Source organism: Oncorhynchus gorbuscha, linkage group LG09, assembly GCF_021184085.1.
Source record: "Oncorhynchus gorbuscha isolate QuinsamMale2020 ecotype Even-year linkage group LG09, OgorEven_v1.0, whole genome shotgun sequence".
Classification (NCBI taxonomy): Eukaryota; Metazoa; Chordata; class Actinopteri; order Salmoniformes; family Salmonidae; genus Oncorhynchus; species Oncorhynchus gorbuscha.
The window spans coordinates 61616919-61637241 of NC_060181.1; the positions used below are offsets into that span (position 1 = coordinate 61616919).

General features: G+C 45.5%; 1 protein-coding gene across 5 annotated transcripts in view; it reads right to left on the bottom strand.

Annotated features, from left to right (window-relative positions):
* The window catches only part of LOC124043901 (FERM, ARHGEF and pleckstrin domain-containing protein 1-like), an 84093-nt gene that overhangs the window by 22760 nt on the left and 41010 nt on the right, over positions 1-20323 (bottom strand). For 4 of the 5 annotated variants that reach the window (XM_046363024.1, XM_046363026.1, XM_046363021.1 and 1 more), the window contains exons 3-11: positions 8317-8421; positions 8134-8176; positions 7503-7581; positions 6530-6627; positions 5948-6062; positions 4489-4636; positions 3986-4081; positions 3694-3860; positions 3410-3478 (exon numbers count right to left, since the gene is read on the bottom strand). In XM_046363024.1, the coding sequence (XP_046218980.1) occupies positions 3410-3478; positions 3694-3860; positions 3986-4081; positions 4489-4636; positions 5948-6062; positions 6530-6627; positions 7503-7581; positions 8134-8176; positions 8317-8421 (920 nt within the window). The remainder of the gene's footprint in view (positions 1-3409; positions 3479-3693; positions 3861-3985; positions 4082-4488; positions 4637-5947; positions 6063-6529; positions 6628-7502; positions 7582-8133; positions 8177-8316; positions 8422-20323) is intronic. The other variant, XM_046363022.1, reaches the window with a different exon arrangement.

The window sequence follows — 20323 nt, forward strand, 5'->3', positions numbered from 1 at the left end:
TATTTCAGGGCCTACCTTTAAACTCAGTGCCTCTTTGCTTGACATCATGGGAAAATCAAAAGAAAATCAGCCAAGACCTAAAAAAACTATTGTAGACCTCCACAAGTCTGGTTCATCCTTGGGAGCAATTTCCAAACGCCTGAAGGTACCACATTCATCTGTACAAACAATAGTACGCAAGTATAAACGCTCAGGAAGGAGACGCGTTCTGTCTCCTAGAGATGAACGTACTTTGGTGCGAAAAGTGCAACTCAATCCCAGAACTACAGCAAAGGACCTTGTGAAGATGCTGGAGGAAACAGGTACAAAAGTATCTATATCCACAGTAAAACGAGTCCTATATCGACATAACCTGAAAGGCCGCTCAGAAAAGAAGCCACAGCTCGAAAACCGCCATAAAAAAAGCCAGACTACGGTTTCCAACTGCAGAATAGGGACAAAGATCGTACTTTTTGGAGAAATGTCCTCTGTTCTGATGTAACACAAATAGAACGTTTGGCCATAATGACCATCGTTATTTTTGGAGGAAAAGGGGGAGGCTTGCAAGCCGAAGAACACCATCCCAACCGTGAAGCACTTCACAAAATAGATAGCTTCATGAGGCAGGAGAATTATGTGGATATACTGAAGCAACATCTCAAGACATCAGTCAGGAAGTTAAAGCTTAGTCGCCAATGGGTCTTCCAGGTGGACAATGACCCCAAGCATACTTCCAAAGTTGTGGCAAAACGGCTTAAGGACAACAAAGTCAAGGTATTGGAGTGGCCATCACAAAGCCCTAACCCCATCCTATTGAAAATCTGTGGGCAGAACTGAAAAAGCATGTGTGAGCAAGGAGGCCAATAAACCTGACTCAGTTACACCAGCTCTGTCAGGAGGAATGGGCCAAAATTCACCCAACTTCTTGTGGGAAGCAGGTGGAAGGATACCCGAAACGTTTGACTCAAGTTAATCAATTTAGAGGCAATGCTGCCAAATACTAATTGTGTGCAAACTTCTGACCCACTGGGAATGTGATGAAAGAAATAAAAGCTGAAATAAATCACTCTACTATTATTCTGACATTCCACATTCTTAAAATAAAGTGGGGATCCTAACTTACCTAAAACAGGGATTTTTTACCAGGATTAAATGTCAGGAATTGTGAAAAACTGAGTTTAAATGGCCAAGGTGTATGTAAACTTCCGACTTCAACTGTATATGGATAAAAATGGGGTTTCCACTCACTATTGCAGCTGCCAAACTTGATAATTTAATAAAGATTTGGTGATGAGGAGAAGGGGATGCTATGCTTGGTTTTTAAATCAAATGAAACAGGATTTTTACGTTTCTAAATATGAGGTTTACGGGCACTAAAAGCACATCTCTCGTGTGTATATAGGTACTGTGCGTCACGGCTGGATAGGCTGTGCTTCCGCTGTCAAAATTCTAACCAACCCCGTTACTGCGAACACCAGCTTTCAATTGGTCTTTTATTTTTGTTATCAGCTTCAACATTGCGGCTTCTATCGATGTAATTGTCGGCATAATTCCCGAACCCCCATATATATATATTAAATGTATATACACAGTCCAGTTAAAGGTTTGGACACTATTCTTTCCAGGACATTGTAGAATAATGGTGAAGACAACAACACTATGAAATAAAATATGGAATCATGTACTAACCAAAAAAGTATTATACAAATCAAAATATATTTTATATTTGAGATTCTTCAAAGTAGCCACCCTTTTCCTTGATGACAGCTTTGCACACTCTTGGCATTCTCTCAACCAGCCTCATGAGGTAGTCACCTGGAATGAATTTCAATTAACAGGTGTGCCTTGTTAAAAGTTAATTTGTGGAATACCTTATCTTTTTAATGTGTTTGAGCCAAACACTTGTGGTGACAAGGTAGGGGCGGTATACAGAAGATAGCCCTATTTGGTAAAAGACCAAGTCCATATTATGGCAAGAACAGCTTAAATAAGCCAAGAGAAACGATAGTCCATCATTACTTTAAGACCTGTAGGTCAGTCAATCTGGAAAATGTCAAGAACTTTGAAAGTTTCTTCAAGTGCAGCTGCAAAAACCACCAAGCGCTATGGTGAAACTGGCTTTCATGAGGACCGCCACGGGAAAGGAAGACCCAGAGTTACCTCTGCTGCAAAGGACAAGTTCATTATAGTTACCAGCCTCAGAATTTGTTGCCCAAATAAATGCTTCAGAGATCAAGTTTCAGACACATCAACATCAACTGTTCAGAGGAGACTGTGAAATCAGGCCTTCATGGTCAAATTGCTGCAAAGAAACCACTACTAAAGGACACCAATAATAATAATAATAATAATAATAATAATAATAAGAGACTTGCTTGGGCCGAGAAACACATGCAATGGACATTAGATCGGTGGAAATCTGTCCTTTTGTCTAAGGAGTCCAAATTTGCAATTTTTTGTTCCAACTGTCGTGACGCGGAGATCATCCAGTCACCTACTCAGCATGTGTGGTTCTTTTGCCCATCTTAATCTTTTATTTTTATTGGCCAGTCTGAGATATGGCTTTTTCTTTGCAACTCCCTGCACCCTGGAGTCACCTCTTCACTGTTGATATTGAGACTGGTGTTTTGCGGGTACTATTTAATGACGCTGCCAGTTGAGAATTTGTCTGTTTCTCAAACTAGACACTAATGTACTTGTCCTCTTGCTCAGTTGTGCACCGGGTCTTCACACTCCTCTTTCTATTCGGGTTATAGCCAGTTTGCGCTGTTCTGTGAAGGGAGTAGTACGAGATCTTCAGTTCTTGGCAATTTCTCCCATAGAATAGCCTTCATTTCTCAGAACAAGAATAGACTGAAGAGTTTCAGAAGAAAGTGCTTTGTTTCAGTCCATTTTTAGCCTGTAATCGAACCCACAAATGCTGATGCTCCAGATACTCAACTAGTCCAAAGAAGGCAAGTTTTATTGCTTCTTTAAATCAGAACAACAATTTTCAGCTGTACTAACAATTTCAAAAGGGTTTTCTAACGATCAATTAGCCTTTTAAAATTATAAACTTAGATTAGCTAACACAACGTGCATTGGAAGATAGAAGTGATGGTTGCTGATAATGAGCATCTGTACGCCTATGTAGATATTCCATACAAAATTTACAATAGTCATTTGTGACCCCAAACCTTTGAACGGCAGTGTATATATAACATTCTATTGGTTTTGTATAGTTGTTTCTGAAATATCCCCACCGGCTCATACTGAAATTGGCACTTGGGCGCACGTTAAGGACACACCTCCGATATTGCCACCCATCCCATATCAGCGCAGCTAATATAAGACAGGTAAATGACCAGTCCTGGCACTAGGGTATGAAAATAGAAGAATAGACAATCACGCTTAGTTTAACGTCAGCCAAAATAGAGCCCTAAGTCTTTACCTTTCAAAGGGAATCTTCTTAAACTCAGAATCCTTCACGTAATCAATCACCTGCTTCTGGGTCCGACCGCTGCAGTGAGAAAAGTAGCAAGGGAGATGATTGAGGTCAGTGAACTTACAACAGAGCTGGAGCAGCTTTGTCCGGGTGACAGTTAGTAAATGAGATTCAGACTGAGGGTACTGACTGGTTCTTCATCAAACCTGCTATATCCTGCTATATGTGTCATGAGAGACTGCTTTATTATTGTGTGGCCCCAGGGGCCCTCGAGGGGCCAGCTTGTCTACCTGAATCTGAAGGAGGAGCCTCGGGTGAAGAGGACAGGCTTGGGTTTGGGTTTGGGCTCCTCGAAGAGGCGGAAAAAGGCGTGGTATTCCACACAGATCTTCCAGAAGACTTTACAGCAGTCCCTGCTACCCATCAGGAACTCCAGAGTGTCCTGGTAAGAGCTCTGCTGCAGGGTGGGACAGATATAGATGTAACACGCATCAATGCAAAAAAACTCAGGGCTGGACGCCCTTAGGCATTGGTGATGATTATCATTTTGAAATTCTTATAGTCTATGGCCAGATGACTTACGTTCAGGTCTGGTCTGAGCTTGATGAGAAACCGCTTCCGTTTGAAGCTCAATTTGCGCACTTTGGACCAGTTGAAGGCATTGATCTTGGTGTGTCCCTGCAGCCGATGTAGAAGTTCACACAACGGTTTAACATGGCGTGTGCCATGCAATAAAAGCCAGCCTGTTCGTCTTAATAATCCTGTCATCAAACATCAGCTCCACATTCCTCAAATAGAACTAGCTCTTAATCCCAATAGATTTGTGAACAGAGAAACTGTCACATGTCAAAAGCCTGTCAAACTCAATTCCACTTCAAAGAGCAATTGAAAAGCAGAACAGCTGCAAGCAAGTGTGGCATAACCAAGCTGGTTAATCATTTAAACTACCCATTTGCCATTACACCATCCACATGAAACATTTGGATCAAACATCCTGTATGTTTCTAATTATAAACAGCAGTCTACAAATCCTCTAACTCCATCCAGCTCTACTCTGTGTTGACCTGTAAAGTAGTGTCGGTCACCTGAAAGACCAGGACACCAGTGTGCGCCACAGCCAGGCTCAGCTTGCTGCCCTCGCGGTCCTTGGCAGGATGCAGTCTCACTCCGTACAGCTCCAGCCTGCGTGCCACCTCCAGCAGCTGGTAGTCCGACTCTGCTGGCGTCTGACCCCTACAAGCACACAAACAATAGCCTGCGTCAAGTCTCATGTAAGTCTCATAGGCCTCTCCAAGGACATGTCCCAAATGACACTCTATTCCCTTTATAGTGCCCTACTTTCGACGCAGTCTCACATAAGTCTCGTATGAGTTTCACAATCACTGCAAGGTGGAGATGAGGTGGGATGCGTCAGAATTCAAACAGTTACATTTCACATCCATTTTGAGCTTCTGAACCTGGCTGCTCTAAATCAAGAACTGTACTTTAAATCGGAATAATATCTACCATCAAATACATAGTCCTATATGTTCTGTAAATGTGGTGAGAGACCAAGCCACAAGACAATCTGTGTTCCCACATTCAGCAGACACCACACACCACCGAGTTCTGGGTAGAAACGAAGTTGCACAGTACCTCATTTCCCTAATTCTTATCTGTGAAAAAGCTTTCCTGTTTCCTGTGTGCTGTAGTTAATTAGAGATTTAACTCTGGCCATGGCTCCCTGCCAGGAGAACTGTGGTTAGTGTTATCAGCTGAAAAGACAGAAAAGAAAAAGAACAAGCCGGGGAGGACAGTCAAATCTAACGGAGCTCCTTTCATCTTGTCAGCTGCCTGGTGATCTCCCATCTCTGCCGTGACACCAGTGTAGCGTGGAGGACTGGGGGGGTGAGGGGAGGGCTGACCATGTCCTCCTGGCACATGTTTAGAGCCAGCCAGCTGCAACGATGAGGACGACACTGAGGGGATTGTGGGATATGGAAGCCTTCCACCGTGTGTTCTCCCAGGAGTACAGAACTATCCAATTAGGAAAGAGATTATAGGGGGAAAAACACTGGGAGTAGGAGAAGCTACAGTGAGTGAGTTCCAGCAACCGTTTCCCTTGTGCCAACCTGTCAGCTGACTAGACAGGAGAGATACAACAATGGAAATCCAAAGTTGTTAGCTGTTTTCCATGCTGAAGTCTGGTGCGGTGTGTTGCTCATTAGGCTGTGATCCGAGTAGATTCTAGACCTTTTCTGGGGACCCAAGCAGGGTTGCTAATAAAAGCAGACATTCACACATGCACCTCCAGGCCCTAACCGCTCAACCAGCCCAGGGGGCTTTGCCTTGTCTAAACATGACGAAGAATGCCATGTCAGTTAGCACACTGGAACAAAGCACTCTATTCATTCAGTGGCGAGTTTCCCCGACTGTGTCATCTGCGTATTAAACATTGCCTTGGAAAGTATAAGGGTCTTTCACGACCTTTTCCTGTTCAGGGTGGACCTGAATAATACCGGCGCAGCTCAGTGCAGGCAAACCAGTTATAGAGGAGTTACTCACACATTCTTGGAGTGGAACTCCATGATCCTGTCGATCAGAGCCACCTGGTCTGGAATGTAGCTGTTGTTGAGGAGGTGCTGCCGACTCTGGCTCTCCTCAAAGTCCCCGATCTCAGCTGGAGGACAAAGGGTTAATGTTATGACATTGTATTACATTGTGTGCAGTGTATCTGCACCACCGCAGGTTGATCATTTGGATTATTCCCTAAATAGAACAGATGAGAATAGATTCAGTGGAATACATCCTCATCTGTCTCTTCCCTCTAGAATCACACTTTGACAGCTCCCTCTAGCATTAGAATCCTGGCAGGCTGAGGAACGGATGACTTTTTCAGAAATACTTTCTCAAGAGTGTTTTCTGGGGAGGGTACTGACATGTTTGGTTATTCTGAAGCCGTCCGTCTTTCCAGATTTCATTCAGACGAAGACTATAAAAAGGTATCCATGGCAACACACTGATTGTCAATTTGGGATGCTGCACCACATCCTGGTCGGCACGAGCAACACAACGTGTTTCCCTACACATCCATCTTCTCTACTGACCCTGTGATCCACTAAGCCATAAAGTAACAGAGAGACGTACACTGGATAATATGGGAGACCAGCAGGGCCGCGCTACTGTCGTTGCAGGCCAGACGTCCACAGGCAAGGTCATGCTTGACTTGCAGGGCGAAGAGGTACCTGAACAAGACGGGACAACGAGACAGGTTAGAGCAGAGTCAACAGGATGACTGTGGCTGTGTGTGGTTAACATCAAAAACCTGTCAGACGACAACGCAGGAGGGAGCAGCCTCAAGAAGGAAACACTTGGAGGTGATCCCAGCTTGCCAAATACCATCTATAACGCAACAGGTTCAGAAAGACAGCTTCTTGGCACATACATGTCACCACACCTGGAAGTACTGACTGTTGACTGACCCCTTACGATTGCATCATAGTACAGCACAAACTCCCAGAAACTGCATTTAACAAAGACAACTGGACTGCAGAGCAACAGTCTTGTCTATGGATAAGCGGCCTTTCGTTACCCATCAAATATCATCTGTAACCTTCTGTAGGGTCAAGGAGTTAATGATATAATGAGAAAATATACATCAGAAAAACATTAGTCTTTATGAAAAATAACCAGCACCATTTCAAGGTGCTACATTAAAAACCTGGCAGGTTTAAAACATGGACGGCGTGAATTATATGTCCGAGGCAGAAATAAATCTGCTGGGAGGCTGGAACACATTAGTCACTTCTGAATTAGCAGTTATATTCTGTGACATCCCAGTCGTTTCCACACACAGATCTGACCCGAGAATGACTTACTCTAATGGAAAGACTGCATAACATGCCTGCTGATAGCCTGCTGTGTGCTGTGCAGTCAGCCTTACACGACTTCCTGCACTGACAGCTCGTCAGCTGAATACAAATTCCAATTATTAAGCACCTGTAGATGAGGAAATCTTATAGCTGAGCCTTGTAGACTGAAGGTTCCTCTGAAATGGTGGCTGGTATGTTGCTGGTTAAAACTCCTGTGGTTTAATAGGCTTCTTCCTGTTTAGTCTTACCTAGTCAGTTCCTCCAGTAGTTGGGTGTGGTCAGGGGGGAAAAACTTCACCACAAATCGCAGGACTGTGTGCTTGGGCCCTGTGGGTGTGAGATCATGGCATGGTTATATAAGTAGAGTCACAGCCAAGACAATACAAATGACACATTCTAAAATCAAGGAGATTCCTATCATTGAATTAGGATTTAGAATCTCTATGATTCCTTCCGATACTCTATTTCACTCAGACCTGAATCTGGGTTCTCTCACACCGATCATAGCCAGGAAGAAGTGCATTGGCTCTTGCGCACCACATGTCCTCATTTGTAGATGAGCAGACCAGTCTTTTATTAGACTTCATGAATGTTTTATGACTGGAGATGTAAACATTTAACAGCAGAGCCTCCGACTGGAAGGAAGACGGTCTCTGTGTGTGATTAAGTTTGCTCAGATGAGACGTGGTTTTGAGAAGCCACAACTAAATGAATTCGCCGAGCTATCTCCTTTCAAAGACATTCAATGTTCCCATGTTTTGGCTTGATTCATTTTCTTCTGTTAGCAGCAACAACAACAGTGTTAGCTGAAGCAAATGAAGACTGAACTGTCCATTGTTCGCCGTGTAAAAGCGTGTAATGAAGTCTAGGTTTACTTACGTCTCAGCTGCTTGACTATTGGCTTAAGGAGGTCTAGCCAAACCTGTGAAGAGAAGGAAGACAAAACGTCCCTTAGTCGGCATAGAGATACGAATTTAAAGCTTCTACACTTAGACAAAGAAACAAACTTCCCGTCTAGTCGGGAAACAACCCCTGTCGTACTGTGTTTTTGTCGTCCCTCACCATCATCTTGTGGTGGTCTTGGTACTCTAGGCTGAAGTAGTCCCCTTCAACGAGGTTCAGGTGGGTACACACCAGGTCAAACACCACCTTGCCAGAGGCTCTTTGCTGTAAAAGACATAGAAACAGACATGGGTAAGCTACAGAAATACATGGTGGAGTAGTGATTGTCTTTTGACTGTAAGGCGGGCTGGCAGGCATTCACTAGCTCAACCATTCAATGAGCAATGTGTACTTGGACTAAGGATGATATTGTTCCCCCCCCCCTGGTTTCAAAGACTCATTCTGATGACATTTCACTGGAAATCCCCTCAGCAAACTCCATCTGCAAGTCTAATCAAGGACCAACGAGCATCAGAGCACATTCAGCACTCGGTCTCATCATCCCTCTAGGACTTAGGGGTTTAGGAGGAATGGCACAGACAAACAATAGTGACATTTGCAGTAGTGACTGAGTGTCGTTTGACTGACTGGATGGATAGTGGGTGGCTTCATAGAAGCCATATCCTGGTTGACTAACGCACCACCAACCCCTCTCTTTTCACTCCCAGGTTCTAGATGATTGCTCAAAGCATCTCCCTCTACGGAGGCCCAGGGGTTGGGACACTGAGGATCAGACAGACAGGGGGACGAGTCTGTCCCTGTGACTTTGTTCTGAATTACAAGCGTCACCGTGGGGACTGTCGATGGCACAGTGCTCTTTGAAGCTGATCTACTGGCAGCCCGGCTCACCTAGGAGGTCCATTCCTCCACGACAACACTTTGAAGTCTCCGTCTGAGTCAGTCATCTGGCTGTTTTTCACCCACTACTTCTTTTCCAATCCCAGGGGAACATACACAGCCGACACCAAAGCAACCCCAAATAGCAGCCCTGCCTTTATAGAAGAAAACCTTCCTCATTTAGAGGCACAAAGGGATGTCAGGGACTGCAGTTTTAAAGCCACAACTCCTATTAGAAAACTCCTAAGACGACTGAAGCATGGCAGAGAGGAAGGGAGTGGAGCCGTTTAGCCAGGCTGCATTCTTCTGGCTGATTTTCACCGGAGCAGAACGTAGCACAGTTATTCCAGTGTTTATAGTAACAGTCCCACCCTGTCTACACTCTTAGAAAAAAAGGTGCCATCTAGAACCTAAAATCTTCATCGGCTGTCCCCATAGGAGAACCCTTTGAAATAACCTTTTGTTGTTCCCTTTTGGTTGCATGGGTCGCAGAAGGTTCTACTGAGAACCAAAAAAGGGTTCTCCTATGGGGACAGCCGAAGAACCCTTTCGGAACCCTTTTTTCTAAGAGTGTAGGATAATGACCCGGCACCATTTGAGACTGACTGCTTCCACCCTTCTGCACCCCCCCCCCCCTCTCCTACTCTACTGGTGGGAGGAGCTATAGGTGGATGGGCTCATTGTAATGGCTGGAATGGAATTAATGGAATGGTATCAAACACATCAAGCATATGGAAACAACGCTCAACTACGTCCCACTGATTCCATTCCAGCCTCCCCTGCCCCCCCCACACACTCTAGTCTCTATACATCCTCTGCCCACGACATACTCCTCTCTTTCTCCACCAAGTGCTATCCCTCTCTAAGGGCAGTCATTGAAACTAAGGCCTTCTCTACTTCCTGGATTATATAGTGACCTCTTCCAATCACAAGTGGGCAACCCACATAACTAACCAATGGGAAATGTTTTCCATTATTACACTCACTTATATCAGTGTTCATTAAACAGTTACTTGCGTCACCAGCATAATAATCCATTCAACTGAAGTGTCCAAAAGAAGCATCAACACAGCTTCCCTCTCCATAGGTTCCCTGCTTTCTCTCCTTCCAATACTCTCCCTTCTGACTGCGGCATGTAGGGAGCTCTGGGCACCACCACATAGGACCAGCTGTTTCCATATGGCGGAAGGGTGATGGGTGAGACCACAGGGGAGCAGGAGGCTAGAGGACACAAGAGCAGACACCAGCCAAACAACCACCCACACTGCTGCCTGCCTGCCAAGGCCGTGCTGCTGCAGAACCAACCAGCCGTAAACCAGCAGTGTCAGAACTCTCCACAGAAAAACAGTCATAGGCCTAGTTTTAATACAGAGAGGAAATCTAAGTCAGTAGCCTGGGTTTTCTGTACTTAGTGCAACACTTGTTCCTGGAGAACAAGGAGGAATCTAGTGGGACAGAGTGAAGGATAGAAATTCAAAGTAGAGTAGGGTAGGGTACAGTAGAGTACAGTAGAGTAGGGTAGAGTAGGGTAGGGTTGAGTAGGGTGGAGTAGAATAGAGTGGGGTAGAGTAGAGTACGGTAGAGTAGAGTAGGGTGGAGTAGAGTAGAGTAGAGTAGGGTGGAGTAGGGTGGAGTAGGGTAGGGTGGAGTAGGGTAGGGTGGAGTAGGGTAGGGTGGAGTAGGGTAGGGTGGAGTAGGGTAGGGTGGAGTAGGGTAGGGTGGAGTAGGGTAGGGTGGAGTTGGGTAGGGTGGAGTTGAGTAGAGTGAAGTAGGGTAGGGTGGAGTTGAGTAGAGTGAAGTAGGGTCGGGTGGAGTAGAGTAGGGTGGAGTAGAGTAGAGTAGGGTGGAGTAGAGTAGGGTAGAGTAGGGTGGAGTAGAGTAGGGTGGAGTAGGGTGGAGTAGAATAGGGCGGGGTAGAGTTGGGTGGGGTAGAGTAGAGTAGAGTAGGGTGGAGTAGAGTAGGGTAGAGTAGGGTGGAGTAGAGTAGGGTGGAGTAGGGTGGAGTAGAATAGGGCGGGGTAGAGTTGGGTGGGGTAGAGTAGAGTAGAGTCGGGGGAAGTAGGGTAGGATGGGGTAGAGTAGGGTAGGGTAGGATGGGGTAGAGTAGGGTAGGGTAGGGTTAGGTAGAGTAGGGTAGGGTTAGGTAGAGTAGGGTAGAGTAGGGTTAGGTAGAGTAGGGTAGAGTAGAGTAGGGTAGGATAAGGTAGAGTAGGGTATGGTAGAGTAGAGTAGGGTAGGGTAGAGTAGGGTAGGGTAGGGTGGAGTAGAGTAGGGTAGAGTAGGGTAGAAGGGGGGTAGAGTTGAATAGGGTAGGGTAGGGTAGGCTAGAGTAGGGTAGAGTAGAGTAGGCTAGAGTAGGGTTAGGTAGAGTAGGGTAGGGTAAGGTAGAGTAGGGTAGGTTAGAGTAGGGTAGGTTAAGGTAGAGTAAGGTAGAGCAGGGTAGGGTGGGGTAAGGTAGAGTAGTGTAAGGTAGGGTAGGGTAGAGTAAGGTAGAGTTGAATGGGGTAGGGTAGGGTAGGCTAGAGTAGGGTAGAGTAGAGTAGGGTTAGGTAGAGTAGGGTAGGGTAAGGTAGAGTGGGGTAAGGTAGAGCAGGGTAGGGTGGGGTAAGGTAGAGTATGGTAGAGTAGTGTAAGGTAGAGTAGGGTAGGGTAGAGTAGGGTTAGGTAGAGTAGTGTTAGGTAGAGTAGGGTTAGGTAGAGTAGAGTAGGGTAGAGTAGGGTTAGGTAGAGTAGAGTAGGGTAGGGTAGAGTAGGGTTAGGTAGAGTAGGGTAGAGTAGAGTACGGTAGAGTAGAGTAGGGTGGAGTAGAGTAGAGTAGGGTGGAGTAGGGTAGGGTGGGGTAGGGTGGAGTAGAATAGGGTGGAGTAGGGTAGGGTGGAGTAGGGTAGGGTGGAGTAGGGTAGGGTGGAGTAGGGTAGGGTGGAGTAGGGTAGGGTGGAGTAGGGTAGGGTGGAGTTGAGTAGAGTGAAGTAGGGTAGGGTGGAGTAGAGTAGAGTAGGGTGGAGTAGAGTAGAGTAGGGTGGAGTAGAGTAGGGTAGAGTAGGGTGGAGTAGGGTGGAGTAGAATAGGGCGGGGTAGAGTTGGGTGGGGTAGAGTAGAGTAGAGTCGGGGGAAGTAGGGTAGGATGGGGTAGAGTAGGGTAGGGTAGGATGGGGTAGAGTAGGGTAGGGTAGGATGGGGTAGAGTAGGGTGGGGTAGGGTTAGGTAGAGTAGGGTAGGGTTAGGTAGAGTAGGGTAGAGTAGGGTTAGGTAGAGTAGGGTAGAGTAGGGTAGGATAAGGTAGAGTAGGGTATGGTAGAGTAGAGTAGAGTAGGGTAGGGTAGAGTAGAGTAGGGTAGGGTAGGGTGGAGTAGAGTAGGGTAGAGTAGGGTAGAGGGGGGGGGTAGAGTTGAATAGGGTAGGGTAGGCTAGAGTAGGGTAGAGTAGAGTAGGCTAGAGTAGGGTTAGGTAGAGTAGGGTAGGGTAGGGTAAGGTAGAGTAGGGTAGGTTAGAGTAGGGTAGGTTAAGGTAGAGTAAGGTAGAGCAGGATAGGGTAGGGTAAGGTAGAGTAGTGTAAGGTAGGGTAGGGTAGAGTAAGGTAGAGTTGAATAGGGTAGGGTAGGCTAGAGTAGGGTTAGGTAGAGTAGGGTAGGGTAGAGTAGGGTAGGGTAAGGTAGAGTGGGGTAAGGTAGAGCAGGGTAGGGTGGGGTAAGGTAGAGTATGGTAGAGTAGTGTAAGGTAGAGTAGGGTAGGGTAGAGTAGGGTTAGGTAGAGTAGTGTTAGGTAGAGTAGGGTTAGGTAGAGTAGAGTAGGGTAGAGTAGAGTAGGGTAGAGTAGGGTTAGGTAGAGTAGAGTAGGGTTAGGTAGAGTAGAGTAGGGTAGGGTAGAGTAGGGTTAGGTAGAGTAGAGTAGGGTAAGGTAGAGTAGAGTAGGGTAAGGTAGAGTAGAGTAGGGTAAGGTAGAGTAGAGTAGGGTAAGGTAGAGTAGGGTAGGGTAAGGTAGAGTATGGTAGAGTAGGGTAGAGTAGGGTTAGGTAGAGTAGGGTAGAGTAGGGTAGGGTAGAGTAGGGTAGGGTAGAGTAGGGTAGGGTAGAGTAGGGTTAGGTAGAGTAGAGTAGGGTAGGGTAAGGTAGAGTATGGTAGAGTAGGGTAGGGTAGAGTAGAGTATGGTAGAGTAGGGTAGGGTAGAGTAGAGTATGGTAGAGTAGAGTATGGTAGAGTAGGGTAGAGTATGGTAGAGTAGGGTAGAGTAGAGTATGGTAGAGTAGGGTAGGGTAGAGTAGGGTAAGGTAGAGTAGGGTAGGGTAGACTAGCGGAGGGCCTGATTAAAAGCAGAGGCACAGTGCAGTAATAGTCCTGCCATCTGCGACCGCCAACACAATAAGAACCCCAGTCATTAATGAAGCACATGAGTCACAGTGACTGATCACTGCCAAGGCACAGCCACCATCACTCTGCATACAGTACAGTAGTACACAGCCTGCTCTGCTGATAAGATACACACACACACATTGCTTTCTCTCACATGTGCGCACAGACACACAACCACACACACACACACACACACCTCTTCCGGGAGCAAACATGTTCACTGCACACACACATTTCTCTCCCAGGGTACACAAACACATAATATCTGGTCCCATCCCCATGGCACAGAACTCACTATCAAAAAAGGTCCCACTACATCAGTAAATATCACACTTGGCAGCTGACATTTCTATCGTCCTCTACAGTTCCAGGAGAATGTCACAAATCACTCTGCTTCGGGCCTTCATCTAAGGAGCTTTTCAGATGGTTTACACAGTAATGCCAGTGTCAATCCGATTTCAGCCCATCTCTGTATACCAATTGTAGCCAGACATCCTGGAAAGCTGTGTCTAGATTGAACTTATTTGAACATGGTCTCATCGGATATTAGCAGTGTTTATATGTTCCAGTGGAGGCATGTACTTCTCGGTAAACTGACCTCTACATGCTCCAGCTGACAGGAGAGGGGTAAACAGAGATGACAGCGTCTGCTTGTGCTGGTGGTCACAACCAAACCCAGGCCTCCTCCCTCTCCTCCGCCTCTTTGCTGTTTGTAAACATGCTGTCAGGTGTTTGGCTTTGTACCTCTCCCTCTCTTGCGTCTCTCCAGTCTACCCCCGCAGAGTACATTGTACGGTCCACCTCCCCCACCATGAGCCAGCCCACTGCACACCAAACCTCTCCTGGGGGGGTCATGGCAGGCATGGAACAAAGGGGGTCATGCCTGGTTAGAGATGAGAGACACTAAGCAGGTCCGAGGGTTGAGGTCCCCCCCAGACTTCATGCTGTGGACTGGGTCTGCCAGGGTCTCCTAGCTGGCCAGGCCTGGCTGTGTGGAGACTGGGGAACCAGGCAGCTGGCCACAGCACAGAGCAGCATCTGGGAAGCCAGACACAGTGAAACTGCACTGAGAATGGTTTGTTAGATTATTCTTATGTCTGTTTCTCCATTTGGAAAAACTAGGTCGGGCTGAGATCAGAGGCTTGGTTACAGGACAGAAGCAGATGCATTCCCATTCGGTGACTCCTTGTGGTGCTTTCATTGGAAACAGATCTGAAGAGGGAGGAGGCAGTCTCTGAGGCAGTGTGTTCTCTCGCTCTCTCCACCTCTGTGTTGATTTTAACTGCGCCGCTGCGCTAAGTAATACCATATGTACGCATCACGACATCATCATATAGAGAGGATTAAAGTAGGGATCAAAATCCCCACTACTTCGATTTACATAACAAATCATGTAATGGCAAAGATCATCTGACATGCCGATCGCATGCATTAGCCTGTTCATTGTCCGTCCCATCCACACAGTAAAGGCGATAATGTCGCCATGCTAATGTAACTGTAATAGCCAAAAGACATCCAAGATCCAAAAGAGACCGTATGAATGTGTGTGTGTGTGTGTGTGTGTGTGTGTGTGTGTGTGTGTGTGTGTGTGTGTGTGTGTGTGTGTGTGTGTGTGTGTGTGTGTGTGTGTGCATGCTTGTGTGAGTATCAAGACTGTAAGCAAGGAACAGGGCCGAGAAGTGAGTGACTGATCATTGAGATGCAGGTCATGTAGGAGAGCCCAGAGCTCAGGGTGACTGTATTGCAGCAGGAGCCTAAGACTGACAATGGAGGGAAGAAGAAGGAGACATCACCAGGGCTAAGACTTTCAAACTACTTCCTCCAAAAGAAAATCACATCATATGTACACCTGCTTAGAAATGTCCTTGTTTTTGAAAGATAAAACACATTTGTTGTCCATTAAAATAACATCAAATTGATCAGAAAGTGTAGACATGGTTAATGCTGTAAATGACTATTGTAGCTGGAAACGGCAGATTTTTAAAAATGGAATATCTACATAGGTTTACAGATGCCCATTATCAGCAACTATCACTCCTGTGTTCCAATGGCATGTTGTGTTAGCTAATCCAAGTGTATCATTTAAAAAAGACTAAATGATCATTAGAAAACCCTTTTGCAATTATGTTTGCACAGTTGAAAACTGTTGTTCTGATTAAAGAAGCAATAAAACTGGCCTTCTTTAGACTAGTTGAGTATCTGGAGCATCAGCATTTGTGGGTTTGATAACAGGCTCAAAATGGCCAGAAAACAAATAACTTTCTTACAAAACTTGTCAGTCTATTCTTGTTCTGAGAAATTAAGACAATTCCATGTGAGAAATTGTCAAGAACTGAAGATCTTGTACTACTCCCTACACAGAACAGTGCAAACTGGCGCTAACCAGAATAGAAAAGTGGGAGGCCCCGAAGTACAATTGAGCAAGATTAAGTCCTCAACTGGGAGCTTCATTAAATAGTACCCGCCAAACACCAGTCTAGAAAACAATAGTCATTTACAACATTAACAATGTCTACACTGTATTTCTGATCAATTTGATGTTATTTTAATGGACAAAAAATGTGTTTTTCAAAAACAAGGACATTTCTAAGTGGCCCCAAACTTTTGAACGGTAGTGTATATGTGAGTATGTGAGTGAGTGAGTGAGTGAGTGAGTGAGTGAGTGAGTGAGTGAGTGAGTGAGTGATCTGGGACAGACAACTCTTACAGTAAAGGGGTGCGGTTACAAAATAAGAGCTTAATTTACTTCAAGGGAGACTCGAAAAGTATGTTATTTAGTGGATAAAATGCATGGATATTTTACTTGAAAAAGGATCATAGATAAGATCCCGACTCTTCCCACATTCCACCCCAAGCCCAAACCCCAAGCTGCGGATAAAAACACAGCGACATACAGTTTTTGCAAAAGTGGGGATCTGGCCGCCACAGCTGTCAAAGTCATTATGTCACAGCAACCAAACCTCTGGGGCTGGAGAGAAAAGCCATGACAGGAATGTCCCCAGGATTCAGAAGGGACCGGGGGGCTAAAGAGATTGAGGATGGCTTGATTTTTTTGTGTGGCTCCACTCCCTCCATCCCTTGACTGTACCCCTCTTTCTCCCAAACTGCCTCCATGGTGCCTGGCTTTAATGTGCTCGCCTTGGAGAAGACAGCTTGAAACATATTGATTTTTGCATATAATTGCAAATAAGCATAATGAAGTGTCTTGTTGTGACCATTGCGCTGCAGAATGGAAAACAGTGCGTCACTGTGCTCTGAGAGTCTCCTACTGTTCATCTTATCGCTGCAAATCACCCAATTGATTTTACAGCCTCGCTTTGCCCTCTCTTTGCAGAACACGTCAACAAAACACAGGGGAAGCTTAGACAGCATAGGCTACAACATTGGGGCAAAGCAAAAGGTTTGGGCACAACATTTAGCAATCTTGTGCTCCACATAACCATGACATTGTGTATATTCTACAGCTGGAGACCTCTTTCATGGCTGGCTTAGAGGATCATGGAAATAAACGGAGGGGCAGGGGGTTTCTGAGGAAGTTTGGAATTACTGAAAGGCTGGCCCTCTTTTCCCCTCTCGACCCCCAATCCTTTTCAGCACACTTGAAATTCCGGCACCATGCTGCTTCGCTTAAAACTGTCAGCCACGAATATTCCCAAAGCCAGGGATTACTGTCACTCTGTGTAGGATGCTTTTCCCCAGCAGCAACGGACACTTTCCTCTTCTCCCACTCCAGATATGTCCAGAAAGTGACATACAACAAACAATGACATAAAATAATACAGAAAATGACAGGGAAATTAGCTGTGTTTTAAAATGGTATAATCCATCCTTAAAGGATGTTGAGTTGTGTTGTTGTCATGACTCTTTCGGCTGCTCTAGAGATAAGCATTTACAGTATGTCCCTTATCAAATAGAGGCAGCATCATCACTTTGAGGTGATACCATCCTGTTATCAACATTGTCTTTGTAAAGAAGACAGACAGGAGATGTTTGTTTCAGCATCGTTAGCCTCCCCGCAGAACAAGCAAATCACATTCCATTAAATGGTCGATTAGCGAGTGATGCCCCATTAAAAATGGTTTTCCTGAATATCTTCATCAGGTGCCATTGTTGTTACACCCTTTAAAAAAGCGACTTTAAGAGCTGATTGAATGCTGCTAAGCGTCAGTTGTTACAGGGGTGCCGTGAGGTGTTGTAATTGGACACCATAATAAAAAGACAGCACCTCAGCTCCCACGAGGACCTGCGTGGCTCATGCACAGGACACGCCTCCAAGAGAAACAGCAGAGGACATCTCTGACGTCGGCCTCGAAGTTCATAAAGCGCCTCAAGAGTGAGAGTGCTGATCTCGGATCGGGTCACCCCTGTCCACGTAATCTCATCCGTTATGAATGAAAAGGCTAAACTGATCCAAGATCCGCACTCCTACTCTTGAGAGTCTTCATGAACATGGGCACTGGTTTTAAACACACCACAGTACAGTACTCTTGAGAGCCAAGGCAATCAATAAGATAATTGACAGATTAATGAAGTGCTCAAGGATCTCAACATCATTAAAAAGGTGAATGTGCTGTTTAAAATGTTGCGCACGATCCAGATCTGCATACAAACACAACACAAAAAGTTGATTCGGATGTCATTTGATATCATATGTTGTTGCTGGTCCAATCTCATTTGACCTTTAAACCACACAGTATCTCATGACAGAACACTTTGGAACAGGCCCAATACAGATCATCTCAGATCAGCCATACAGCCAGCCCCAGCATTGTGCCAAATCTGCCAATATGCCACTCAGTGCCCGCAAATACAGCATGACTGAAGCCAGCTTCTGTTAATCGCAAACAGACTGAAATATGGGCTGAGGTCAAAGCCAATGGATGGGGGAAAAAAAGAATAGCATAAATTGATTTGCTCATTCATGCCTCTGTCAATTCTCTGCAGGTTGACGTCCATGTAAACAGACAGGGAGTGAACCTGAGAGGAGAGGGCACAAGAAGATGCCAACTCAAACCTATACAGCTTGACTGAGGGAGCAACTATAGTACGCATGCGAGGTAAGAAACAGGGTGGCGACTTCCTAAAGCCATCACAGTCCATTGAGGCCGCGAGCCAACCAGCCGCGCAGTTGTCCTTTACACAGTAAATCCTACCGAAACATCCCACAACAGGCCATCACCTCCGGAGTCATGAACTTTGACTAATCTGTATGATCCTTGGAATAGGCCTAGGTGTGAGTATGAGACAGTTATACACATTACAGATTATTAGCCAGTGTTTAAGAACCTGAAGAACAGCTGTTATATTAGCAGCCTGGGCTTAGCTTGAGAAACATCCAAGGCTGTTGGCCAGGAACTCTCTCTATTGTTCAGGTCAGGTCTGAATGGCTGCATGCAGCAGACATGTAGCAGATGGGACACAGGCTTCTGAATTTCGTTTCTTCACCAAAGTATATGAAAGTTAACGGTCTGTAATTATGGGCCTCTTGTCTGTAAAAATAACGGTTTGGCGATATCGGAACAGACATATCTGTGTGTGTGTGTGAGTGAGAGAGAGAGAGAATGCATGAGAGAGAGGGAAAAAAAGAGAATTAGAAGGCCAAATAGAGGGCTTTGTATATTAGATTTAGTGCAGACACATGTGTTCTTTGTCATTAATATCAGAGACCAGCACAGCAGATCCACAGAGCCCAACACAATGTTAGTTATACCAACTGCAAATCATTGGTAACGCAACTGCAACCCCCAGTTGACAGGTTCCGCAACAGCAAAATGTGGAGTGATAACAGTATTTGATTGTTTGCAGTGATATTCAGTTACAGGAAGAATATATATATATTTTTTAATCGGACAATATTATTGGAGTGGGAAGGAGAGTGTGGTAAACCACCTCTATCTAACCTACTCCTGTTACGTTACTGCCGGAGAAAGCCCTATCCCAACTGACAACACCTCACTAATGACTTAGCAGTGTGGGAGACAGCCTCTGTTTGGGGAATAGAGAGAGAGAGAGAGAGAGTCAAACACAGAACAGGCACAGACGGTAGGAGTAATGGGACATGGCCCTGGGATGTTTTACTTTCCTCTCACTCAAACTAGCCTACCCACACGGTGACCCTGTGGTGGGCATCAACAGTGTGAAGGGAGACTAGGCTATGACGGAGTAGGTAGCCTCTGACCGCCATCCTCCTAATGGTCACAGTTTGGATTCGCGGTTAGGTGATCTGATCCTGGATCTGTGGTTAGGGCTAAGGCAGGGTGTAGTGGGAAAGTCAACAGGTGCGCGAGAAGGGGGCAGGTCTCTCCTAGGAAGTGACACGGCTGGTGGTACCGCCCCATGGAACCTTTCATTTACCCATAATCCTCCTGGTAATAAATGATGACAGCTACAGACGCTCCGTTCCTGGAGAAGACCAATCAAAGTGTCTCCTGCAGATTAGTGTAAACGACTTAACCTTCAGCACAACAAATCCACTGTCACTCTACAGGGTACTCCCCACAGGGAAGGCCAGTTTCAGTTTAACTGTACCTACAAAACCATCAAACACAAAGAGAATTGGCACGCTAGAACAAAAGAATGCTAGCATCAAGTTTGTCAAATTAAATAGGTATGATGGTAAAGTATTTATGGAGCTATGGAACATCAACATCTCCCACTGGGAAAATGTTTGGTTATTAAATTCTACTCCAATAAACCACTTTTTCCCCTTCTTTTTTTACAGTATTAGCTGAACGGTAACTACACAAAAGTTATTATATGGAAATTAAACTACAGGAATGTGTATTTAATAAAATAAATAAGTCAGTATAAACACATAAAGGCAACTATCTTGTTTAATTATTAAAGAACTAAATATGGCGGTCAATGAGAGGAGTTTCCTCTAGATCCCCAGTTAGTCAGTCCAAATAGACCTGATCTGGGAGACAGCAGATCCTGGGCTA